Source organism: Phaethon aethereus (assembly GCF_964289735.1).
Source record: "Phaethon aethereus genome assembly, chromosome: 8".
Taxonomy (NCBI): domain Eukaryota; kingdom Metazoa; phylum Chordata; class Aves; order Phaethontiformes; family Phaethontidae; genus Phaethon; species Phaethon aethereus.
The window spans coordinates 14,933,307-14,959,556 of NC_138584.1; the positions used below are offsets into that span (position 1 = coordinate 14,933,307).

Below are 26,250 nucleotides of genomic sequence, written 5' to 3' on the forward strand. Positions count from 1 at the left end.
TGAGTACTGTAGGGAAAATAATTTCCCATGGAGTTGGAGAAGCTGAGGTCTTGTGCATGGTTTTCTACTTGTCTCCTGCATCTGCATGAATCTGTTTGCTGACAGTGGTTAGTATCTCACACTGAACTTTGTCACAGTAAATCTAAGCAGAAGTAAAAGAGCATAGTAAGAGAGTTGAAATGCAGTTATTCAAGAGACATGCTGTTTGTTTGGGTTTTTTTCTGTAAAAAGTCTCAGCAAGGCTTATTTGTGGTTCTGCCTGAGACTGAATACATTTGAAAAAGCATGAATACACAGACAGTTGCATGAATCTGTATCAGTGGTTCTTGCCATCAGCAAGTGATTAATTTTGACCTAGTTATGCATCACCCTGCTGAGTCTGTTGGAAATTAATTGACAAGTCTTCACTATCTTCACTAGGGTCCAAATCAATAGCTCCGCGATCGGTAGCTTAGCAGTTCTGTCTGAGAGTTTATTGGGGAAGGGGAATTTCATTCTGTGTTATATCCCATGCTCTGCATGTTCTTCCAAGGATGGTGACCTGCTCATTTTGGAAGTAGAGCTGGCAGGAGTGTGAACCACATTCTCCTTTCTTAAGTATCAGTTATCCAGTTCTGAATTAATGCCACATGAAAGAGCATTTGGTTGTCTGCATCAGACACAAATGTGTGTCACTTGGAGAAAGAGAGAGCATGTATCAGGACTTGAAAGAAATTATTAAAATAAATAACAAGGATTTTTTTTTCATCTAATTCCTCATTTTTAAGCCATCTTAGTTATCAACCAAGTGAATGATTTTAGACGGATGCTAGTTTAATTTGACAGCATAATTTTCAGATCTATCTAAGAAAAAATAAAATACTGTGAAGAAAATGTCATAAGAGCCTCAGAGCAACTCTAGAGTCATTGAGGATTGAGATTGCCCAATGTATCTTCTTTCCTGTACTGAAAGCAAAGATGGTCAACCAACTAAAATGCTTTGAAATGTTAATGTTTTGTTTTCTAATTAGGAACTCTAATTTTTCTTTTCCTCTGCAGAATCAAAATCTGGAAACAATGACATTTGCTAATGTTTTTCACTGAAAACATTTTCACAGAAAGTTGCACACTGATTCTTTTTTTTCCTAATGCTTTCTAAAAAATTTGCAGGCTATGCTTTAATCATTGTTATTTATTTAAAATATATTCATTCTATTTTGGAGAAGAATGTACACAGATGCTTACAATTTGTTGGTGTTCTCTTATGAAAGCTGTCATAAAAATAGAGCAAGAACGTTGCTAGAGCTAAAAAGCCTATTATAGGGGAGGGGGAAGAGACCTTCTTCTCCTGGACATGGTACAGTTATGGCATAGTGAGAGAGGGAGCAAAGCTGCTAGCCTTGTTTGGTGAGCGGGGAATAAGAGGCATGAGACAGGAGAGCTGTCCTGTGCTCCCACTCAGGGTACTTCTAAATTCCTTTCTGTAATGTGAAAATCAGAGATCCCTGCCTGCCTCCCCTGATAGACAAATAGCCAGACAGTTTAAAGAACAGAAATACAAACTTCTGTGGTGGCCACTGCTTCTCTCCAGCACTTTCTATGGTGTGTGATAAGGGACTTTATGAAGGACTTTGAACAAAGCAAAAAGTGGGAGATCTATCCCACTCTCCATGAGTTATCTACATTCTCCCTCCTTTTCAACTTACACCTCCTCTCTTCTGACATCGGTCTGCTCCAGGAGGGGAGGTGATGGAAGAAATCTGCAGTGCTTTGCGTGGTATTATTTCCCTCTCTGCACTTTTGTGCTGGGGAACAAAGACGTGGCTTAACATCAAGATTCTCTTTATTAATTTTACACATGTAGAAAATGATGGCAGTCAAGGGTACTGTGTGCCTAATGAGAATGTACAGTTCCTTTGGATCCTGCCCATCACTGTGCAGTTGAGTCTTCACCTACCAAATATTTGCAGAGGTACTTGCTTAGGTTAGAGCATGAAAAAGTAGCAAAGCTCTTTGGGATGCTGCAGTTATACTGTATGGAGTCACACACAGTATATTCATATTCTGATACACAGCTTCGTGTTCGTAAGAATCGTCCCGTTGAAGGAAGGAGGACAATAACATTGCAAGTGAAGAGCACACTGTAGTGATTCTGAAAAATAAATTTTGAATATGAGATCAACTGCTGAATGCAATTTTGTTGTAGCATTTCGCTACTTGATTCTGTGCCGTTGAGCTCATGGAGAGCAATTAATCTTTTAAAAAATGCAACACTGAAATTGTATTAACACCAAAATAGAATAATCTGTCAGAAACTGTCATTTTCATTTCTAGGAATTTTGCTTTAAATTGTGAATAAGGTAGCAGTAAGAGTACAGCTAATCCAATTATTCACATTGTTACTTCATCTTAAAAACCCCATCTAAAACTAAAATATTGTAGAACCATCGCATCTAATTACTTTGTTCAGCACACTTACATATCCAGTCTTCCAGCAGTTAACAAAGAATTGCTATGGGAGTGAGTGAGAGCACTGCAGTGAAAGCCAGTTTTACTTACATCATCCTGCAATAGTCTCCAAGCATAAGGCTGGCCCTAAAGCACAAGAGGCAAAAATGTTCACAATGGCGACTGATACCTATCTGTGTGGTTTCTGGGTTTTTATCTGTTTGTCTTTCCTTTAACTCGTAGAACCACATCACGGCCTTTGCAGAAGTCACATGATGTTGATGCTGATGTATATTCACTCCATTGGACTTCATCTCTTTTCACAGCCCACACACAATCAGTGTATCAAAAATAAGAAATTTTTAGAAGTCCTATTTCTGACTTGATTTTTACGTCAATAAAATGATACCAACATTTTGAAGAATTCTTAAATATTAGAACGTCGCTTTACTTTCTAGCAAAAATATTAACTGTTTACTTTTTGATGGAATGGGACAAACTGAACACTAATTATATTTATCTGACAATACCCTCTATTTTGACTTCTCATTGTTTTTAATGGTTCATGTACCTATTCCAACAGTACATCATATTTTGATTTGACTTTGATTTTTAAAATCTACATTTTTAATTCAGCATGAACTTGTTTCCATTTGAGGCGATTTCAGTGTATAAAAACTAGACAAATATTACCTTCTGTATGAAAATGCTGTTTGCACATTGTATTACGCTGTATTCCATGTAAGATATCATTCAAACAGTACATTATATGTAAGACTGGTGCTTCTGCTTTTGAAGAGGAAAAAAAAATGCCAATTTTTACTGTAATAAGTATTGTATCATAATGAAAAGTTTATTTATTTGGATATTTTCCTGACATAATTGTAGTTGAATTGTTGTTTTGTAGTTCTTGAATGTCTTGGATGATATATATGTATCTAGGTTAAAAGAAATGAAAATAATATAGAAAGTTTGATCATTCATATATTCTTTATTACTAATGATATCCCATGAAAGGTTAAGGGCTCCATTCTTAGCTCAGCATATCTGATGGGAAGCTGTGCTATTCATAAATCATTTAAACAAATTATTCAAGGAAGCCTGCATCTTCTTGTTTTTGTTGTACACTCTGTTGTTATGCTGGGAGAATGGGTGCTAAGATAAGAGGAGGGTCACTGGCTTAGTGAGAAAAGTGCATATGAGTTTCTACTCTGTTTTTATGTTGGAGCACTCATGGAAAAAACACGATGGCTTCATTAATTTTCTTCAGCCTCAGTGACCAGGACAGGCAGACTTTCTCTCTAAAACTCTTTCTATCTCTGTCTGTGTTTCAGGGCCATATTCTTGCAAAAAAAATCCACTGTCAATCTGTGCGGTGTTGACAAATCGATTTTTCCTCAACAGCAATGCTATCATAGCTCTATTATCGCTGTGAATAATCAAATTGAGCCTCCCCTTCAAAAGACAGTAGTGAAGTTGTCCTGTAAAAATTGAGCACCAAATGGATCTGAATATTGTAGATGCTGACGATGCTCTTAACATCTGCCAGAAAGTTTTTTGTTCTTCTGGTAACAACTAATACAACGCTAGTACTGTGGGCACTATTGAGAGCAGTAGTGTTCAGTGCAGGCTGTTGAACATTATAGGCCTTAAATTTTCCGTAATTCAGTATATTTCCTGTGCATTAATCATTGTCAGAAGATGTTTGAAACATAAGACTGTATAATCAGGTATATATTTTCTATGATGAATTTTAATGCATTCCCGCATAGTCATCCAGGTGACACCTACTTTTTACTCTAACCTCTGCTTTCACTAAACTACAACTACCTAAATAGTGCTTGACAAACAGGGCAAGGCCAAGTCATCTTTGAGTGCAATAGAGCATATCTCATGAAGTCGTGCTAAGCTGAGAATTGGAGAATAAAGAAATACATCAGGGGGGAGAAGAGTCCTAGAATAGAGCCCTTAGCTACAAGAACATTACTTAGGTGATTGAAAATCCACCTTTATTAGGTTATCAACTGTGTTTACAAAATAGTAGTAGGTCCAAAGTTTGTGTCGCCATGTTAGGCACACTTAACCTTTCTCTTAGTCTAGCTATTTAGGGTCCAAGGTACTAATGATTTCTCTGTGTGCAGATTTGAATGAAATCTTCACTCATTTTTGCATGGTAGCAAACCTGCGTTTTTTATATCTGATTTATAAGATTACCAAGAGATTCTTTTATGTTAAAAGAGATGACTCTTTTTCAGTGTACTGTATATCATCAGCTTGTAACTGGTCTCTTTCTCTCAGGATCTTTCCCAGTCGAATATTTGGGTTAAATTTATCATATTATCTCTGTGAACCAGCAGTGAGAAAACAAAAAGAGAGACACTCTGCTGTATAATGTATTTTTAAATAAAATAATTTTTCATTCATATGTATTGTATTTTTTTTAGATACCTACTCTAGATATATTTTGGTTGATAGTGTACATATAATGAAAGTATGATTTTAAGTCAACTGCATTTTGTGATATATTTTCACAATTAACCAGGAATCCCCACAGTTAACTACCTTCCCTTAGAGGTGGTTCTGGTGAAATTGAAAAGCAAGAGAGGAAGAGCTGTGCTGCAGAAGAGTCCACAGCCTGTTGGTGAAGGATTTTTCCCCAGGATGTGGACCGGCCAAGCTCCAGACCCTACTTTGATTGATTTTCAGAAGTGGCAAGAATTTACCTCTCCCACACCTGTACCTCTCTGCTGCCCTGGAGCTTGAGCCTTCGCTCTTCCATTCTGGACTTGAAAGCGCTTTCAGTAGGAATGGCTTGCCAAAACAAAAGTAAGTTGGCATTTCTGACTAAAATGGCTTTTTGGTGGTTGCTTTTTAAAAAATCCCAATAAGGAGCCTATGACAAACGAGCATCATCCCTCAATCAGATGATATTCTGGTGCAAAGTGATTCCTAAGGAAAATGCTGTGGTTGAACCATTTCGGTGATTTTGAATGCAGCTCGTTTTATGATTCTTGTGTTACCTTTTCTGTATGTACTTCGGTGGAACAGCTCCACTCTATTTATAAATGAGATGTTTAAGAAGCATCTTTAATACTATATGCTGCTGTGTTCCTAAAAATGGAATTCATAAGGCATATGGGGACACCAGCTGGGCTTGTATCCATATGATTTTAGATTCACTTATATGTATTCTGCTGTTTGTTTGTAATCATGAACTGCGTAAGACATACGGCGATAGCATCTGGGCTCACATCTCTTCAGCTTTTAAAAATGTTCGTTTTAACAATATGTATTAAAAGAGGATATTGTTGGTATTTTTCAGCTGCAGTTTTCTTTGCTGTTTGCTGTTGCCTTCTAATGTTGTTGCTGGCCAAGATCACAGTGAGTGCAACAGTCCATTTGCACATTACGTTAGCAGGAAGCTTTTTATACTCCTCTGAAGTCTAATTTTGGTACTTCTGAGGCTTGCCATGCAGAAAGCAGAGTGCACAACATTTTAGGAACAGATAACCTAAATCTGTTTTGATCACATACATCCCTGGCCATCTGCGTAGCCTTGGCCTTGGGGACACCCAGGAGCATTTGCAGGCGGAAGGGCAAGCAGACCTCCAGACCTCTCAGCCCTGCAGCACTTCCCTCCAAGCACACCAAGAGTATTTTCACCAGGTCTGCCTCTGACAGCTGACTCTACCCCAACACACCAGACTTCCCTGCTGTACACCAGCACTTTCCATCTGCCCTCAAGTACCTGTGGGAAACTGGACAGATCAGGCAAGATACCATGCCCTCACCCGAAAGTGTACTATGAGCATGACTGCAGCTGGAGCCAGCAGCTGCTCGGTTCTCACTTGGACAAGTGGAAAGCCAAATGAATGGGTGCCTATCATGGCTTCAGCTTTTGGCCTTCTCCTCCACTTTCTAGGGCACTTGGTTTTCAGGGACTTCCACAAAGGAAAGTAAAGGAAAACTTCACAGCCCTTCTGCCCACTTGAACCTCAGCTGCATGCCTAGGGTTGTGTAAGCTTTACTCTTGCTATTGGCCACCAGAGACTTTCCACTAAAACACAGTGTTGCCTTTTTGTCATCCTATCCTGTGTGAGAATGGCTGAAAAAACTCCTTAGCGTTTCCAGGCTTGACCTGATGTTCTGGGAGGAGGAAACTGTGAACAGCCCTGAAATACTCCTGTCAGGGTGGGAATTGGAAAACCTAATGTGACTGGGTGATAAGCCTGGTTGTTTCCTCAGCGCTTGCTGAGTTGCTATGCCAAGATATGATTCTAATAGGTTTGCTTTTGATACTAAACTGCCTATATTTGCCTCATCATGAAGCCCCAGTCCACTTCCAACACAGAGGATTAGGTACTTGGTTCCGTGCTCAGTAATGGAGCTTGTTCTCTCTGTGTAGAAATCCTAGGAAGCACAGCATATCCTGTACGAAACCTGTTGCCAGTGTTTGATGAACACCATCCAGACAAGTTGGTGATAAGATAGCTGTCATTAAGGCATGCTTCAGAGATGCTTAGCTCCCATTTACCTAAAATGTTATCATGATCCAGGCATGTTTGATGATCAGTCTAGCCGGAATCAATATAACCGGTTAGTGCCCAGGCTCTCCAACTGCTTTTCTTCTGAAGATGATGGTGACATCCAGTTCTCTGCCTGTCGTGTCCTTGAACTCAATTTTTTCCATTCCGGTTGTCAGCTCTGGATACTACATTGTGCTGTGAGATGTGATATTCATGAGGCATAAGGGGAGAGTGGCTGTGTTCATTGGCAGGCTATTTCAGATATGCTTACATGTCTTCTGCTGTTATCACTAGCTGTGTAAAACATTTGGAAGTAACTTAATCTAATTGAATTGGACAATTTAATTCTGAATAAATGTATACACCCAGAGGTTTTATATGATTCTAACTAATCCACAGCAGATCTCTAGCTAATTCAAATAAACCATCCTGAATTGTCCCCTGTGTGGACAAGTCCTAAGCCTTTTTGTTCCCCGGAGGAGCTCTACTGTTGTAATATCTTCCCCTGGTGACTACAGCCAGAACAGCATGTGGCAGCCAGCTTCCTGAAGTGATCACATCAGCACAATAATCATCTCTAAGTTATGCACCTGCTAGCGGCTTCATTAGTGGACTGGTACAGAGGACTGCTCTTGTGCTCTGAAAGTGATTACGAATGGGCACAATGGTAATCTCCAACTGTGAAATTACTGAATCCATCCTCTAAGATGGGAGCTTCAGTAGAAACCCTGGTAAAGAGTTTTAGTCTCTAAAACCAAGTTCTTTGCACCAGTGTTCTCATCTGGCAACATTCAGATCTAAATAAATAAATGAAAATAAGAAACAAACCCCTTTTTTCTGACAAATCTCTCCCTAAATAACGATGTTATACCTAAATACATACTCCCTCTGTAGCCTTGCTGGCAATCTTTAATGTGGTTCTGAATGTGAGATCCTTGAGTTGTGAATTCCTAGGACTGCTCTGAAGTAAGCAAATAACCGTAAAGAAGATACTAAACATGTCTACAACTGTAAAAGAAAAACTAAAGAGCTACAAAATGAGAAGGGGATGAATTTCAGAAGCAGGGAAAATGCCTTCTTACACTTGTTAGCAAATGTTCCCATTTAGGGCAGATTTGCTATGTTTTTCTAACTTAAAATATCAATAGTTTAATGGATGGCATTTCTAAATTTTTGTCATACTGCAGTAGAAGAGAACTGCTGCTCTTAGTCTGCTCTTTCTGCTAAGAAATCATCTGCTGTTTCATCCTTTCTTGCTACTGTTGCTTAATGAAGCAGCTACTGTTCCTTCCTTAGCAACCTCTATTTATACAGTAGCAACTGACAAAGATATTCTATTGAAATATTCTAAAAATAAGTCTGATGTGACAAGAATAAAGTGCTTATTGAGGAAAATGAAAGAAAAGCCCCTTTGGCTCTCACTGAAGACAGGGAACCTAACGCTAATCCTATTAGGAAACATCAGGAATAAAACAAGACCCTTGCCTTTTGGCAGTACTTTGCATTGTTGTCAAGACAAGGTGATAGATCTGTTTTGAGATTAGTACCCAATTTTTTCCTGAGCAATTAGAAAAAACATTATAAGGATGAAGTATATAGTCTTCCAGAGGGAAACAGAGAATGTCCTTGGTTTTGTATTGTGTTTACTCTATGAAGTCACAGTCAAAGACGGTGAACACCAGTGCAGAAGAGAGGGAATAGAAAGACTAAACAAATTATACATTATCAATAGAGGGTGAGAGCTTTCCCATGCTGAGTCTTTTTAGGAAAGAAACCAAGTGAGTAGAGACTTGATGTCAGCTGATGATATGATGGAATTCTGTCATCCTGGGTCTCCTATGGGAGTGTTGCCTGCTTATGATGTATATGTTTCAGTCAATTACCTTTTTGCTTAGAAGAACAGATAATCACGAGATGTTTGATCTTTAGTTCTTTGTCAGATTAAGAGAAATTGGTACTCCCATGGCATTGGACACTATGCTGCTGCTTTTTATTTCCTGCCTGATGACCTGCCTTCCCTGCATATTTAAGGTAAAATGCTGTATTCTGCATTTTTTAATGAATAAAATGGAATTTTTCTTCAGGAATCTGGTGATCTGCATGTAGAGGTTAAGAAAATTTCTCTCATGGATGTAATTTCTTTTGAAAATTGGGATTGTAAACTCACTTCTACCTGTATATTGCTGTAAACCTGAAGCTAGAAGTGTCTCATAATTGAGGGGAAGAGTCACCTCTACAGGCTGAATGGAAGAGTGAGCTTCTGCAAGTCTTGAGCATTGCAGTGGGAGATACCACAAGGTTTTGGTCACCTACAAGGCTCTTTACGACCTGCTTGATCTCAAGTGTGTGATGATTTTTAAATCTACCACTCACTTCACTATGGTTGTGGTTTCAACTGGAAGGAAGATTGCTGAGAAACATACATGTCAACACAAAAGAGAACAGTACTAAAACTTTCCTCTTCATCCTCACTGGCCTTTAGTATACCTGCTCCTTTTGTTACATGGCTCTGTGCTACGTCTTCACTTTTTCGCTCTGCTTCTGGCATTTGGCTTTCTCATTAGCTGTTACATATTGCTGTGTCACATTGTGTAATAACCAGCAAGTATCATTGGACTTAGGCCTTTGCCAACATAAAATGGATTTTTCAGGTGCAGATATGAATATGAAAGTAGAAAAATGTGGTGAGGTACCAATTATTTTAATGGGAGTAGAGCAACAGTAGAAAATGAGACTTTCAGAAAAAAATGAGGAGTGAGGAAAATTTGATAATAAATGTTAGATAATCTAAGCTAAAGGCTTAATCTTAATACAAGTGGAATTTCAAAGGATATAATGTACATCGACTTTATAGACAGTGGATGAGAATTTCCTACACAGCTGGTAAAGCAAACAGATCATACTAGATTAATTCACAACACTGCAAATCCTACAGTGGTCTGACAGTCATGCTCACAGGCACAAATCTGGCCTGATTTGTGACAAGTCACAAACTAATGGCAAAGCAAAGATGTGCAGGGCTGTGTGTATCATGCTTTCTGCAATACAGCAGAAAAGAAAACTGGTCAAGAAAGGACTAGATACCGCTCTTGTCTGCTGGTTTGTGTAACTCTGGGTGGGAGTCAGGGGACTTGTTCCAGATTTAAATATGAGACATAGTGGAGGGTGGGAGGGTTGGTTTTATACCTTTTTATCATTTAAAAATCAGACCATATGTTTGTTAATTCTTCCAAGTACATGTGGTATTTGGGAGCAGCACCCCAGATATGACAAATGGCCCTTTCCAAAGGAAGCTTCTTGTGTGGAGCTACTCAAAGAAAATCACCAACAAAGGTATATGGGAGACAACAGGAAAATCCCAATCATCATCATGCCCCTTCAGCCACCTTGTGTCCTCCTGCTTTGAGAGGTCCCCTTTCAAAACTCATACCCCACCCTAATCAGGCTTTGAATTAGGCCTCAAATGTAGGCCATCCAGTGCAAATCCAGTAGCTCCTCTCCTGCACATCTCTCCTCTGCTCTCGCCCCCACTCCAGCCTGCACTCACAGAGCATTAGCAAGGCTTCGAACACAGCTTTTGCATTAGCTGTGAGGAGGACACAGGAGATCTGCAGCTTCCCCTGTCACTGCTGTTCTGCAGCTAGAGCTGAGATACATGGCCGTTTTCCTTCCTACTAGGGTAAAAGGACACCAAATGTCTTCAGCAAGGACGGCTTACTGTGGGAAACTGGGCCGTGGTCCTAGTTGCTGATGAGTATTTGCACATTTGTATTGTTATGTTCGTGTCGTTCTTCCTGACAGACTGAGTTGTGACAGGAGGCTGCAAGCTTGCGTAGATCAGTGGTTAGCCCTGGGACCCGGAAAGGCTCTTTCACCTGCCAGATGGAGACTGGAATTATCATGTGAATTTGTCAGCAGTGTCTCACAGAAGCTTTAAGATGTCCTGGCATAGCCCCTTTCCAGGATAGTATGTTATCAGAATAGGTTTCAATTTTGTCATTTCTTGTTCCTTGAGTATGAGATAGATGTGATTTCCATTCATTCTCTGTAACAGATGCTGTCTTTTTTTTCAGATGCCAGTTTCTTATTCTTCGTTACTTTTTGAACTTACTCACTCTTCCGTATTGATCTTTTATTGCTCTTATTACCAGATGGCATAAAGAGCTTTGCAGCATACATTAATCTAGCTAAGAAAATTTTCCATTTCCCTTCAGTGCCATTCCTCTCTGCTAAGTTTTACACTTCAGCAGTATTTAAGCATGTCATCTTCCTCATTGTTTGATGTTGGTTTGCAACTTATCATTTGGTTTAGAATATACCATAGATTAATTGATAGCTTTGCCTTGCACTTTTCAACACCTAGGCTCCCATCTGCCTGTGACGGTTGTGGAACTGTGATGTTCTGCCAGTCTGTGCATTATTGGACCTGCTTGCTGGTTTCAGTGCAGAGGCACAGGCAAGGAGAAATGTGTGACTATCTAAAAGCAGTGAGAGACCTCCTGGTCTGGGCAGCGGTGTCCTCGTGGCTCTCCTGGTACAGTCACTCATGAGACTGAGGAAGCTCTGTCACAGGCAGATGTGGTCCTTTTGGAGCCTTGTTCCAGTGTTCAGTGTTACTGTCGCAGTAACAGCTGTATTTTGCTGTTTTGCCCCTACGCTTCTGTCTCTGTATCAGTAGGGTCAAAGCAGATTAAGTAATGCCAGAAACGCACAGGCTCCCTGACGCTTCATTTTCTGTGGTCTACCTTTTCATGCAAACATGCAATATGCTGATATGTCAGTGCAAGTATCACTTCATCTGTTTTCACATCCGTCCTTCAGATACAACTGACGACGTTTTTACCAAGGAAGCAAGACAATATCAACTCTCTTTCCTCATCTTACTCCTTTCCTCTAGCGACTCTGCCACTACTGTTAGTCCCTTTGATTTTGGTTCTGTTTTAACAAAGACCAGTATGCAACAGAAGTAGCACTGTTTATGACTTTGATGCTTACTACGTATCTGGCTACACATGTGACATGATTGATATCTGTTAGACTGTAGATTCTTTGCACTATGAATTGTCTGTATCTGGGTCTGCAAGGCACTTCATGAGTTGGAGCTTACATCCCAAATGGGACCTTTAAATGTCATCCATAATCTTCTATAGACACTTTTATCTGTCTGGGAGACATTTGGGATCCCACTGCTGAGCACAGTATCTGCAGACCTGGAGCAGTGGACATCACACTGGGATGCTCCAGCCAGCCTGTGAACATGAAAGAACAGGTCAGGATATATGAGCATCTTTTATGCTGCTGAACTGTGCTGCTGATGACTTAAAATTGAGATTACTGTGAAAAGGGGAAGGCATGAAAACAAAAAAAGGACAGAAAGAAATTAGCTAAAGATTTTAAGAGCTATTTAGATATTAAGATTCTGAAGGGGAAAAGTTGCTTACTGAAGTAACTAAGCATATTAGATGAAAAATTAAAAAAAAAAATCTCCACTGAAAAGGGATCTTATCAAATATTGTAGTGCAAAAACTGTGTAAACACAAATAAATGCAAATAGATATCTGCCTTTTTTCTGAGACTAAGCCTTTTGCTGTGCCATCCTATGCAGGAAATTGCAGTCTATGATCAGTGTACAAAAGTACAAATTGACTATATTTACAGACTATATTTATGTAACAGCGATTTGTTTTCTGCCCTGGTGTTCCCTGAATGGAGCTCATCATGATCACTATGTGCAATCAAGTGGAGTTTTGCTGAATATGGGTGTGCAGCTAGATAAAAACCAGCTTAGGAGCTGGAGGTGATGGCTACTGAATCCATCATTCACTGATTCTCTTATCACACACCCATGCTCCTACAAAGAGAGATTATAATCCAATCACTCAATTTATGATCTTAGCAATAGAAACTGCCACTGTTGGTAATAGCATTACAGTTTCTAATTACAGCAGTTGAGAGGCTTCTAGACAAACGAACAGGCAATTTAGATGCAGTTTGACTCTAGCTATCAGAGTCCTGATGTTTCTTGCTGTTCAATTATTTCTGGAGGGGTTTAGGAGAAGTATTTGCCAGGCAGAGGCTGAGGGGACATGAGGAAAGTAGTTCTACAGCTGTGTGAGTGCACTCTCAGCATTCTGAGTAATGACATAGAGCTCCATTTATCAGATAAGGTATTCTGCCTTACAGGACTCTGTAGCTATGAGAAGGTGCTAAAGGAGGATTCACACACATCCTCTGTTAAAGCAATAGGTCATTGTGGTAACTAAAAGCAAAATCATGGTAAGAGACCTTTTCATCCTAGTATAGTCACCTGCTCCCTGCTACACCTGCACAGCCCACAGATATTTCTGAAGCACTTGGGAGACTCCAGAGAAGTGAAAGTTCAGTGTTAAGGAACTGAGGGAGTTTTAAAATTTTTTTCTCTATAATAGTTGTAGAATACTAGAATAGCATCTTCTAGTACTTCGCCTCAGAGTTAGCCTAATGAACCAAAGCCTGGGCAGTGGAAGTGCAAGATCCTGCCAGCGGAAGTCCTTGACTTGAGTTGGCAGATAAGTAATCCCTTGAGAATTAGTGGGAGACAGTAAAAGTTACTGGAGGCACACGGAATTTTCTTGAAACTTTAAAAAATAATGCATTTCTCCTTTCTGTTGATTTACTAGGTTATCCTGTGGCAGAGACTAAACATAGAAGAAAAACTTACAGCTGTATTTCCTCAAAACAAAAATACCACTTAATGGTTGTTTCATTTTCTTGTGTTCTTATTTCTTTCACCTGACACAATCCTAAAATAATTGAAAAAATACCCTCAAATACATGCTTGCTTATAAGATGCTTAAACATATGTATAAAACCAGCAGGTAGTTTTGGCTTGCTGGATGTTGACCAATGTGGTCACCTTAGTTATGAGAACACATTGCAGTTTGACTAGTTTTTCAGCCAAAACAGACAGTTTGATTCTTATGCATTAGTTTTGATGGAAAAGGGCCTTGTCCCTTGGCTCATCTTCCCTGACTCTAATTGAAAACTGCTCATTGCCCTGAGATATCCACTCCAGGAAACTTGCTCTTTTCAGCAGCAAGGCAGCAGCTGTTGGAAGTGAGCATTGCTCTTGTTTCTGTTTTTCTGTTCTCCTGGTCTTTGTGTCCCAGCTAGTATCAAAGCAGCAGGATGTTTCAGACAACAGCAAAAATAAGATCTGAGCCCATCTTTCTCTTCCCTTATTATAAAGGTCACCTTTGGTGCAGATGTGTTTGTAGCTATGTCTTGTTTCCTTTCCTAAATGGAGTTTAGCCTGAGTTTAGTCCAAGGTCTTAGCCATTTTGATGAGAAGATCTGTAGTACATTTTGTATTCTGGCTAACCTCCAAGTGTATGCTGCCTGGCTTAATTTACGCAGTGCCACCAACAGACTGGTAAGAGTTTTCACTCCCCATTCTTCAATTTGGTGTAGTGTTGCTGTGCAGTGCTAAAACAGCCAATCCAAGGTAGTCACTGGGCAAAAGTGGTAGTGGCTGAAGAAGCTGGCTGTCCTGGGAGCAGGCACTTAATACCCAGTGATGCAGTGCTGGATGGTGGTCTGGGCTCGCTAGCTTAGAGGATATTGTTACCAAGGTCCTTAGACAACTTTTGCAAGAATGATAGAAGCATAAACTGTGTCCAGACTTTTTTGAGTGGAAATTTGTCTCATGTTTACCCTGTTTGGAAACACTTTAATGAATCATGAAGGAGAATGGTGAGGAGAAATATTTCAAGGAAAGCTCCATCTGTGGGCAAGAAGAGCCATAAATCCATTTTGAAATGCAGCGAGCAGTTTACTAGGTTTCCTGTTTGCATGTTCTGTAGCCTACTTAGCAGTGCCTTTTAGGGTTCGGTTGAAGTCTGTGGCAGAGATCAATGGCTAGCATTTTTCACACCTTGGTACCTGTCTTACTATAGAAAATAGAATTAACTGAAGGACAGTGAAATAAATATATGAAACATATTGTTGTAAAGTATGAAACACAAAGGGAAGGACAGGGAGTACAGAGTTGGGAATATGGAAAGTATATTTTAAGCAGGACATTCAGTCTGGAAAGCACTGAATATAAGAATTAGTAACTTGTGCTTTGAAAGTCATTCTTGTTAGAAAAATCACATTCCAATTTGTATTTTGTATGGAGTTGTTCTTTATTATTTCTTTATTATCAGAGAAGTTCTCTAAATGCTTATTAGAAGTTATGTTCCTTCTAAAAGTGTATCATTTTATTTGATAGCTATTTTTATACTGATGGATCTCTTTTTGATTTGTATTTAGACCTGAACAGATGCTAGTAGAGCTCTCTTAGTAGAGCTACAGCTGACTTGAGCTTTTCCAAACTGCTGGTAGCAATTTTACTTTTCTCTGTCCTTGGGCCAAAGTTTTCAAATATGTTTTAACTTTCAAATGTTTTTTTTTTCAAAGCTATTAGCTGCCCACATCTACATGAATGTGCCTATGTCTGGATGAAGCAGTCTAATATTGGGCTGAACACGTAGATTTGGGCTTAATGTACTAGCAGTTATGAGCTGCTGCTGGAATGACCTTACAAGGGTCAGATTGAAAGTCCTATTTTTTTTGGCTCTATGCAGAGAAATATGATTGCATAGGATGCTGAGCTGTGGAATACATTACTGTGGGACAGACACAGAAAAGGGCTTCCAGACATGCTGAGGAGCTCAACCCGAGATTTTGGATTTGTCTCAAGCTCTTGATGAGCTCATTGGACACAGCCAGCAGGGACTGAAAGCAATGAGTGCCTCATCACTGACTTAGTGGGGCAGAGGCAGCCCGAACAGTCCGTGCAGAACAGATTAGCCTGGAAAGATTCCCAGGAATGAAAGTATAAAAGCAGAGATTATACCTCATTCCAGCAGGGTGGTGGAAGAGGCAGGCCACGAGTTCACCCTTCTATCGTGCGCCTTGAGTGTGGACACAGCAAGAAGTGCTCTTCCCCATGGAGTGGCCTTGCTTCTTTCTGCTGGGGCTTTCGTGCTGGCCGCAGTGCCGGTGCTGCCCAGCAGCTCCTCTTAGGCTATAAAATAGTCTCTGCAGGAGGCAATTTCTTTGGGCCAAGAAAAGGTGCTTATATGCCATAGCTGAGAGATTTGCTAGTCTATAGAAATCAAATGTCAAGTGCTTTAGCTTGTAGTGGGAATAACTTTTGGGTGCCTTAGAAAATCACAGTCTCTGCTATTCATTTGAGAATCTTAAGTGGCAGATTCATGGATTCTGAAGAGTCCTTTCTTGAAATCATCGTTTCTGGATTTTTAAAATCTTTTAAGCCCCATATTGGAATGTTGGTTCAGAAGCAAAGAAATCTTCATTTTGCCTCTACTGTGAATTAAGAGATTTCCCACGTTTACAGGGCAGCAGGGAAGAGCTGTGCAAAGTTCAAGCTGGGAAGCCTAGTTCTGCAGTGTACAGCCGTCATGCACTTAGCACATGTTATTTAGTAATATTTCTGCCCCTGCCTGTCTTTGAATAAACCAGAAAGGAAACAGCACAAGGCTTAATTTGCCAATACCTCTGATGTTGACTCGAAACTTCCGGTTTAGATGAACATCTTTTGGAAGGAGGAGAGAAGAGAGAAGAAAAAGTTGGGAGAGCTGAATTGTTGTTTGGCACGTAGGCTGAGGGCTGGGGGTTTTGGTTTTTAGTTGTCTGTGGAAACCTGGGTAAGTCACTGGGAAGTGAAAGCCTGTGACTCATCCCACAGCTAGTGAGCAGGCATCTAAGAGGAGTTGCTGGAGGACAGATGGCCCTTCAGAGGACAGAGAGCCCTTTGTGCCTTAAGTGCTCACACACTGCAACATGGATGGTCATTCGTGTTTTCCCAGTGCCGATAGTTTTTCTTGCGGTGAAATAAAGAAATGGCTCCTACATGGAGAGATGGTGATTTTCAGGGCCAGATTGGTAACTCTCATGATGCTGCTGAAAAGGTAATATTTAGCCTGCTCTAGAGCACAAGCTGGATTTCGACCATCCTATCAGTTTCCCATGCATCCTGGGTGGTTTTCACATGCTGTCACGATTGTCACAGAAAATGTTCTTCCATTATTTTTAAAATGTATACTTAATTTGGTTAAATGAGGTCCCTGCCATTAGTTCTTGAGAACCGTGTTTTGGTCCAGGGCAAATTTGTCGAGTTACAAACCATGGAAAAAACAAATTTTAAATGAAAATGCTAGCAGGCATTAACTGTGAAAGCACCAGTGGTTCTTCTGTAATAAATTTATGTTTGTTCCAGCAAGCAGTCTTCTAATGAAAAAAAGTATTAAATTGTGTTTATGACATATTATGGCATTTCCATCATTCCATTGCAGAATAATACTTCCATGTTAGAGAAAAATCGGTGTGCTTGCATTTAAGCATGAGAATGTTTCTCTGATGCTCAGGAGCCCATCTTAAAGTTAAATTTTACAGCCCTCGCCACCATTCATTCATAGAGCCTCGCAGGCTTCTGTTAAAAATACTTTCTAATGTATTTGTGATAATTTATGCTTCTTTGTCCAAACAAATGAACATTTTATTTAATTTAGAGAGGCCTACAATGATTAAACTATAAAAACCCGAATCATGCAAAAGCTGAACGTCTTCTGTAATGCCATTAATATAATGAAATTCCTTCTGGGATCAACAGCAGATCCTATATCTATATCTCATTTTTGTCATTTTTTCAGGTAGCAAATTAAACTGTAAACCTTAGTGAAATATTTTAACTACAGAGTTATTCTGGTTATCCTTTTCTGTTTTCTATGCCACCTACCCACTGTGCTGTAATATAATATCAGTAATACATAATATTTTTATTTTACTTGGTAATGTGTACACATTTAAAATAATGGAAGAACAGTTCTCCAGCACTCATCGATGATTCAGTGCAGTGCTCCAAAGTGTACTTGCAATTCAGTTCTCTTAATATCATCTGCAGCTGTTATAATGGTACATTGTACATTTGCAGGCTGAGATCACTTGGAAATAAAAAAAAGATTTAAAATACTCCTAAGTAGTAAATAAGCAAAGAGTGATGTTCTTCATGCTCTTTACTGCAGATGCTTTTTCCTTTTACAGGTTATTTCAGAACACCTCAGGGCCTACCTAGTAGTTTATAGATAATAATGCCCAATTAAACGATACAGTTTTCCTCCACACATCACCTCCCTGAAACAGTCTGATAGGTGAGGAACCAAACAGAGCATGTGGAGGTTTTGTTTTTATTGACTCAGTGTCAATAAATTCTCTCTGGTACAAAGTTGCTGCCAACTGAATAAATCTTTTTTTTTTTTCTTTTTTCCTTTTCCCTTTCAGGAGTTAGAAAACAAAATTCACTTTTTAAGGGGGCTGAGAGTAGAAAGAACCTTATGTGCAGGAAATGAGATGGGGAAATTATCCTTACTCAATCATGCACCTTGCAGACTCTTTACAGCTAGTTCCAACATATTACTGAGTATTTATTTTAATGGTAATGGCTGACACTTCTGAGTACTGTGTACTGTTCATAACCACCTCTAACTATGACCACAGCGCACCCTCTGTGCCCACGGGTGTTACAACAGACTTATTTCTTCTTCTATGAAGGTCATTTGGGGCTTCTGAGAGCTAATTTTTCCATCCTGCCGATTTCCCTCTGCCTCCCTTTCCCTCCTGCTGGGTTTGGAAGCAGCTGTGTGCTGTGACTGGAGCTGTCACCCATCTGGCCGTCCCCTTGCCCTGCTGCAGCCGTGCAAGGAGTGCCGTCCAAAGGACACCCTCCGGCTGCTCCTTGGGGCTTGGAGCGGTCCTGGCCCTGGCCCTTCTGAAAGGAGGAGTTACCGTTTCAGTAGGGATTGCGGCCCCCACAGTGTTCATTACACATTTTATTGGGAAGTTCTGAAATGCTGTATTGTGGAAGTCATATTCCATTGGGAAGGAGGATGGTTCAGAAAAGTTCCTGTTGGAATTGCAAGTTCGCCCTTTTCATTTCTGATCTTGGAACTGGGCTCTGTATAACTGCTGCCCCCCTCTTTGTGCATTTCAGGACAAATGTCGTTGCTCTCTCAGGCTTTTCTCACTAGAGGCTTATTCTGACGTTTAGCACACTGCGAGGGGCTTGGCACTGTGCGTATTTTCTAACAAATGCATTTCCTTTAGACAAATCAGACAATACTGTTGAAATATATTTTTTCCTCATGAGCAGCATCATCTTCTATATCCCTGATTTCTGATAGATGGATAGTCAGGTACAACAGTCATTTCATCCCGTGGCTCTGCACAGTGCACTGGCTGACGCTGGAGCTTGGCCTAAGTGAAAACAGAAAGCACAGGACTGTGTTCAAGCAGGTTTCCAGCCAGTGGAAAATCCCAGTGCTAAAGCCAGGCTTTTAGCAGCACCGTGCTCAGTTTCACATCTGTAATATGACAGCTATAATATGTGTGTGCCTTGCTCAACAGATAAGACTATAGAAAAAAACAGTCATCCTCATTAGGGTGTTTGGGTTTCACTTCAAGGAAATGGAAGCAAAAGGTTTCATGGGGAAAATGGAATATATCTTTATCAAAGCAAAGGAAAAAAAAAGACAGAAACAAATGGTATGTGTTGAGTAGTAATAATTTTGCAAAATAGACATTTTCTTCCAAAGAAGCCTGAATCTAGTTCGGTGTTGCAACAGGTAAAAGAGGCCATTGTGAAAGTAAGCAAGTGAGGAAGGGAGGAGCTCCAGCTCCTCAGGAGCTGTTACCATGTGTACGAAGGATTTTTTTCTGTGAGACAAGCTTAAAACTGATGACTTTTTAAATTAACTCTGGGCATCTTATTACCATAGGGTTTTGCTGAAGCTAAGAGCTTAGTAAGATTCAGAAAAATGAATTAGATGTATAGATGATGGAAATGTTCACGATTACTGTAGATAGGATTTCAAGCTATTTACAATATAATTAAACCATTAGGCTAAGGAGGCAATCTTAGTCCTGAGGAGAGGACTTCTCCTTTAGGATTGTTATTTCATATTTGCTCTTACCCAACCTCTTGTGAAAAATCCGGTGCTGATACCCACCAGAGAATGCATACTGGATTAAATGGATCTCAGGTCAAGTCTACACTTACAAATCCTCTCTTGCTATTTTATATCTATGAATTGACTACAAATGACATAATAAAAATGTTTACTATTTACAGTTTGAACTGTTCAGATTGCAAGTGAGCTAATCAGTAATGCGGCGTAGTTTCCACTTTCTGCCTGGCTAAATACACAAACACTTCATAAAGACAGACCCTTGGTTTGGGTTGTTTTATGAAAGTGGTTTTGGTTAGTAATAAAATACAAGGTGAAGCCTCATTGTATCAGGGCAATAATGTTGCTAGTTTGACAAACATGATTTGTATAGCTAGCAAATAGTGTGTAGATCATAAACAGCTAAGGAAAATAACATAAATCATAGCAGGGCATAATACAAAGAGTGGATGTTGGAGTCATTCCCATGGTGTTTTGGTACCCTTCTCCTTGGCTTTTGCGGCTGTTAAAGTAGACAAGATACAGTTGCTCTACAAGGCATGCACATGCCCCTCTTGATTTCTGTTTAAGAAATAATTCAAGTATTCATTTAATAAGTAACAATAGGAAAGTATTAATTGAAATATGACAGGTCAGGAATGAACCTGTAAAGAAGTTGGATGTGGGTATCATCTGATCTTTCTGTAGTCTCACATTCAACATTTGTTTGTCCTGTTAGTTTTCTGCACATGTTGCAAAATCTATCTTCTCTCTCTGTCCACTGGGATAAGCAAGTGTGGGAGTGGGCTGCAGGCTTGCCATGGACGACTTTGAATTACTTTGAACTTCTTTTTGTTTAGCATTGCTACTTCTTAAGGTTTGTTTTCTTTGCCAGACAGAATTCCTTCCAGTATCAAAAACTATGGAAAACTTTTTTCTTTTTTTTTTTTTTTTTATTTCTGGTAGGAGTGTGAACAGTATTGAATATTAAAGAAATTACAATACAGTGAAAAGACATTATTTGTTGCAGTGGTAAGCACAGAGTGACAATAAACGATTCTATAGATTACAAGAACGTGAATCACTGAAAAGAAATGTATCAAGGCTGCTGTGCAGTTAGTGAAAGTGTGGTTTCAGGGCTTAGAGGTGTTTAGCAGTTGCTAGAAATCAGCTATAATGTTAATATTTTTTGCAGTGGTTTAGTTTAAGTTGTATAACATTTACACTTGCTCCAAAAGGAAGATGTGAGCTGTGGAAAGAGACTGGATCAATTTTTATATTGATCTGCAGGGTTTTGACTGCACCGGGATCTGATGCTTTTCCAATAATTCATAAACGAAAAGTAATAAAACTGCAGTAAATCTGATTAACCACAAATTTAGTTTTAGGAGGATCAGTAGTATTTCAATAAAATAAATACATTGTTATCTCTTCGACTGGGGTTTTTCATTTGGAAAGCTATCTGAATACACTGTGTGTGAACCGAGCAGATCTGACTCTGTAACATTTTAGGCTTATTGTTACAACAAATAGTTTGCCACAAGACCCAAGAGGATGACATTTTGGGGGAAACTATTGAATTCCTGTGGGTTATCATCTTGATGTGGTTAATTTTATAAACTTAAGGAATTCTGTTCCTTTCGGCAAAGATTCATCAATGCATGAAATTGTACAAAATGCCCTGGATTTTCATACATGAGATTTCCTTAGTTACTTACTGCATTTCAAAAAAGCTTCCTCGCTTGTATTTCCCTTTGTAATTGTCTTTGCTATAGGAAAAGTAGTGTGTTCAAAGGCAGTCATTGCATTTTGATAACATCAGAGCTGTAATATTTTTGTTTCCTTGCAATCAGATCTGTCTGTGTCTCTTGGGTTTTCCATGAAGTACATTCCCATAACAAATGCCACAGGCTGCAGAATCCTTGATGTTAAGACGTTGCTCTGATTAAAAGATAGATAGCCAGCAAATTAGAAACGCTGATCCTCGGATGCTGAGCTGGAACTTTCATTAGTCACTAGCAATAAACGTAAAAGTCATATCAAAATATCTTCCTCACTTCTACAGAAATACTATGTGTCACGCCTGCCTCTTCTGCAGCGGTCCCGCCTGTTCTCTGCAAAAATGACCAGCAGCCAAAATGCGGCGCAGTGGCAGCAAGCAGTAGAGTGATCCATGCAATGCTATGTCAATTATGTAAGGATGAAGGACATGAAATAATACATGTATCAAGTGCCTCGTGTAGACTGCAGTAGCTGCAGCTGACCTGGGCCAATCCGTTTGACTTCAATTTTTCTCACAACGTGTACTGTTTCATAATGGATAACCTAGTCTGTGTGGCTTCTCCAAGCCCCGTTCAGCTGTGGAATCTCTCTCAAGGGGGTGCGCAGGCCAACGTCAGCATATTTTTCAGATGCTTTTGCAAGTGACCTGATGGCTACCGGCCGCACAGGTGGTGCCTGGGGGCACGCCAGGAGCGAGCCGCGGCTCCGGGCGGCCCCAGCGCTGCCCCGGCTGGGGCACAGGGTGTTCCCACGCGGGGAGCTGAGGCAGGTCCGTAGGGAGAGGCTTTAAAGTGCCGAACTACCAGCCGCTGTCCACCCCCAGCCCTCTGGGCAGCGTGCCTGGGCCTCGTGCGGGGCTGCACAAGTGCAGGGAGCCTTGCAGAGCCCTGCGGGGTCAGTCACAGCTGAGCAGCCTCGCGGGTCGGAGATGACCAAGGTGTGCGGGCCGCAGCGGCTGGGACGTGTGCGCTGAAAGGGACCATTGCCCCTTCTCTGAGCGGCGGCGCTGCCGCATGGTAAGCTGTGACCTGGAGTACGAAGGCAACGAACGGCTGTGCGGGCAAGGAGGGCTGATAGGCTGCGTAAGCTTTGGTGCCGTAATAATGCCGATGAGTATAAATGAGCTGTTGATCGTAGCAATTATATGAATGTTGATTAATTATTTTCAGTGTTTCTCAGCTGTTTTTTGTGTTGTATAACTCAGTTTGAACAGTGATAACAATGTGAAAAAATCAATAGTATTCTGAACAATATCTAATTTCATAAAGGATCTGTTTTACAGTTCAATTTTAACTCTTTTAACTGCTTGATTTACTTTCTAGTTGGTAGGAAATCCATCATGTACTCAAAGAGCAAGCACTGTAAATCTCAAGACGAGGGAAAAAAGAAAGGAAACCACATCATCCACATAAATAATGAAGTTGAACCCCTGATTTAAATTCAAAGCTCAATTCAGCCTTATCTACAGAGCTGCACCTGGCACCTCATAATAAAAACACTTAAGTGGCCAGTTGAATTTACCCTCAATGTCCACAAATGAAGTTATAAACTTTCTTTTAGAGCTTCACTTCTGCTTCAATGCCTGCCCATGGTTTCAGATCTTCTGCAGACTTCACAATAGCTCTGTGTTTCTCTGGCTGTGCAGAAAGTTCAAGAGCAAACCTGCAAACATCCCGTGTATTTAGCTCTCTGCAGCTGTGCAAACAGCACAATGCATTTTCAATATTCTGCTTTAAACATGCACATGGATAATTGAACTTCAAAGCAACAGCCCTGCTAATTCTTTTATGAAGATGCAAATTACTAGTGTGACTTCTCACCAGATTGGGGGCTTAATGGAACAATCAGTTTGATCTAAATCCGCCCTGAGGCATGAGCACAGTTGGGGGTATTTCTGCAAGTCTAATCCATGCTTTACTCACTGGCAGGGTGCAAAACTAATAGTAGCCTGAAGTTAGCGAAGTTTTCACATTCAAATCCCAGTACTTGAGTTACCTCTCCTTATAACCTACATTATTTCAGAAACAAGCACCCCGATTCTGGTATTATTTGCAGGAATCAAGCATGAATTAACTGAGTTAATTCCTCTGGGTCTTTTTTCCTGTTCATTTTTTGACAGCATTTTTGAAGCAGAAAATTCATCAAAGATGCTTCAAGTTTGAGCTGAACTTTAAAACCCAGAGTCTTTGAGGGACTTCAGGGCTGAGGTGGATTCACATCCCTCCTTGGTGATGCCTGGCATGTCTGGCTGGTCAGGCAGCCTTGGCAGGCAGAGCGGGTACCATCCCCAACAAGGACCAGAACAAAATAGGAGCAGTCTGGTGGGAGCTGCTCATGCAAGTGAAAAAAACACAACAACCTGCCACCTAACCACTGCCACCATTGCTCTGCCTCACTGATGGAAGCAGAAGTACTTTAAAGATAATCTGAGATTTTCCAAAGCCTCAATATTTGGTACGCGAACAAGAGAAATGCTGTGAGCGATAGAAAAAGCCCACAGTTAACAGAGATGCTCTGGTAGTGTCTTACCAGCAAGCTGTGTGGAGGTGAGCGATGGTGACCTTCAAAAGCTGCATAGAAACAATGGTGCAGCTTCCCTGCGAGGGCAATACCACGAAAACCGCTTGTGTGAGCTAGGGGGAGGCAAGTTGGGAGGTAGCGATTCCCTGTGCTCTCCCCCAGAGCTGGCACGGGGGCAGGAGCACGGGTGGGTGACCCACTGCAAACACACATGCTCTCGCTCCCTTCCAGGAGTTTACTGTGCCACCAAATTATCCTCTTAGTAGAAACTAAATGCTAAAAGCCAGTGCAGCCATGTGCAGGCACCCCTGAAAGACGTGGCCTGCTGGCACTTCTTTAAATCTGGCATTTAAAATTGCTCAGACAGATGGAACAAAAGTATGTAATAAAATGTGACATTTTATTTTATCATCTATATTTGTTAAGTAAATTCTTCTGATCATTCCCTCTGTCAGTAGCACTGAATGCAAATCAGATTCTGACAATTGGCAGTTTATGAAAATCAACTCCAAGGGTCAGACAGAAAAACAATAAGTAATAATTAATTACAGGATACACATTCATCCATGGAATCTGGCTATGGTGGGTGACAGCTCAACCTAACAGGAAAAAATTATGTGAATCCAAAAAGTCACAGCTTCTATAGTCCATCATTTACAGACTACTTCTCAGTACCAGTTGTCTACTTCATGGTCTTCCTTATGTATATTTCTGTGTATCAAGATTTTATTAGAAATTCAGAAAGAAGAAAAAAATGTTTTCCTCACTGTCTTACAAGTTAGTCCCCCTTGTTTGCTTAGGTATATAACAGAGCACCTTTCCTCTGTCCTCTTCAAAGCACAGCTCCATTTGATACATGCTGTCTCTCAGTGTTTCACTCCCTGCTGCCCTGGACTCACTCCCAGAGCATCTGCAGAGCACAGGTACAGCTGGCAGCTCTCACAGACCACAGCAGATAGCCACACTGATTTAACTTCCAATTTTTATTCAACAGAAGCTAACCCTGAGGGTCAGCACTCCCCGCTTAGCATTGCTAACGAAAGGCGGAGGTGGAAAATTGGCATAAGCACAGTGCGAGCCCTGATGCTTTGAAAGATTGCCCTCTACCCCTCCTTTTCCAATCTGGTCAGGGACTTCAGCAGCAATTATTTCACTTGATGTTCATTTAGTGCTAAATTGGGAATATTAAGCAATAAATGATTGAACTTTTAATTAGCAATTAAATTGAAAGCAGCCTCCTCACTGCAAGAGAAATGTCATTGAGAACTAACTTTGATAACTGACAGTATTTTGCAAACAGCTTACTGCATTTTATAGGTGACACTTTTCTGGGGGCTAGCCCTGAGTTTGTGATGATTACTTACTCCTACTACAAAAATGAATAGTTTGCATCACTAGGACATACCAAAAATACATGTGCAGAAGTAAATATTAATTCCACTGTGGCAGCAAATAGAAGTCCCAACTTAGCGCAGGAAATGCTGTGTTAAGTTCTTTATCAACAAAACGGAAACACACCCTGGCCTAGAAAGCTGACAGTCTAAGGAATCGCAATATTTACATAGGTGCTTACACAAATGCCTGGGAAAAATAACCATGCTACTACTAAAATTTGTTGTCACTATTTATTTATGGCACCAGTTTTCTCACTGAAGAGGCCAAAGTAGCCAGGAAGGTACTGCCACCTGTTTCTAAGGTGCAGAAATGAGCTGGAAGCTGGGGTTACAAGGGATAGGTTTGTCCAAGGATCTTCCCTTGAGGATCTCATTAATGGAGGGATTTATAGTCTGGGACGCTCGCTTGGAAGTGGTTGTTGCCCCCGTGAGAGCAGACGGTGACTGCAAACCCAGTTGCTTGCAGGTGAGCAACAGGGTGCAGGATCTGCTGATCCCACCAGATTTCGAACTCCTGAAAGCCCAGCCCCTTGCTCCCCAAAGTGTGGCACCCCTCATCCATGTAAACACGGTACCCATATCCTGGCTGCTACTGGTGGCTGAAAAATACGTGGC

At 40.5% G+C, this 26,250-nt stretch overlaps 1 protein-coding gene across 1 annotated transcript in view; it reads left to right on the top strand.

Moving 5' to 3' along the window:
- Positions 1-2,703, top strand: part of PLPPR5 (phospholipid phosphatase related 5) — a gene marked incomplete at its 3' end in the record, with an annotated part of 43,166 nt that extends 40,463 nt beyond the window's left edge. Inside the window, exon 6 of the mRNA XM_082003175.1 lies at positions 2,671-2,703. Coding sequence (XP_081859301.1) covers positions 2,671-2,703 — 33 coding nt within the window. The remainder of the gene's footprint in view (positions 1-2,670) is intronic.
- Positions 2,704-26,250: the final 23,547 nt, after the last annotated feature.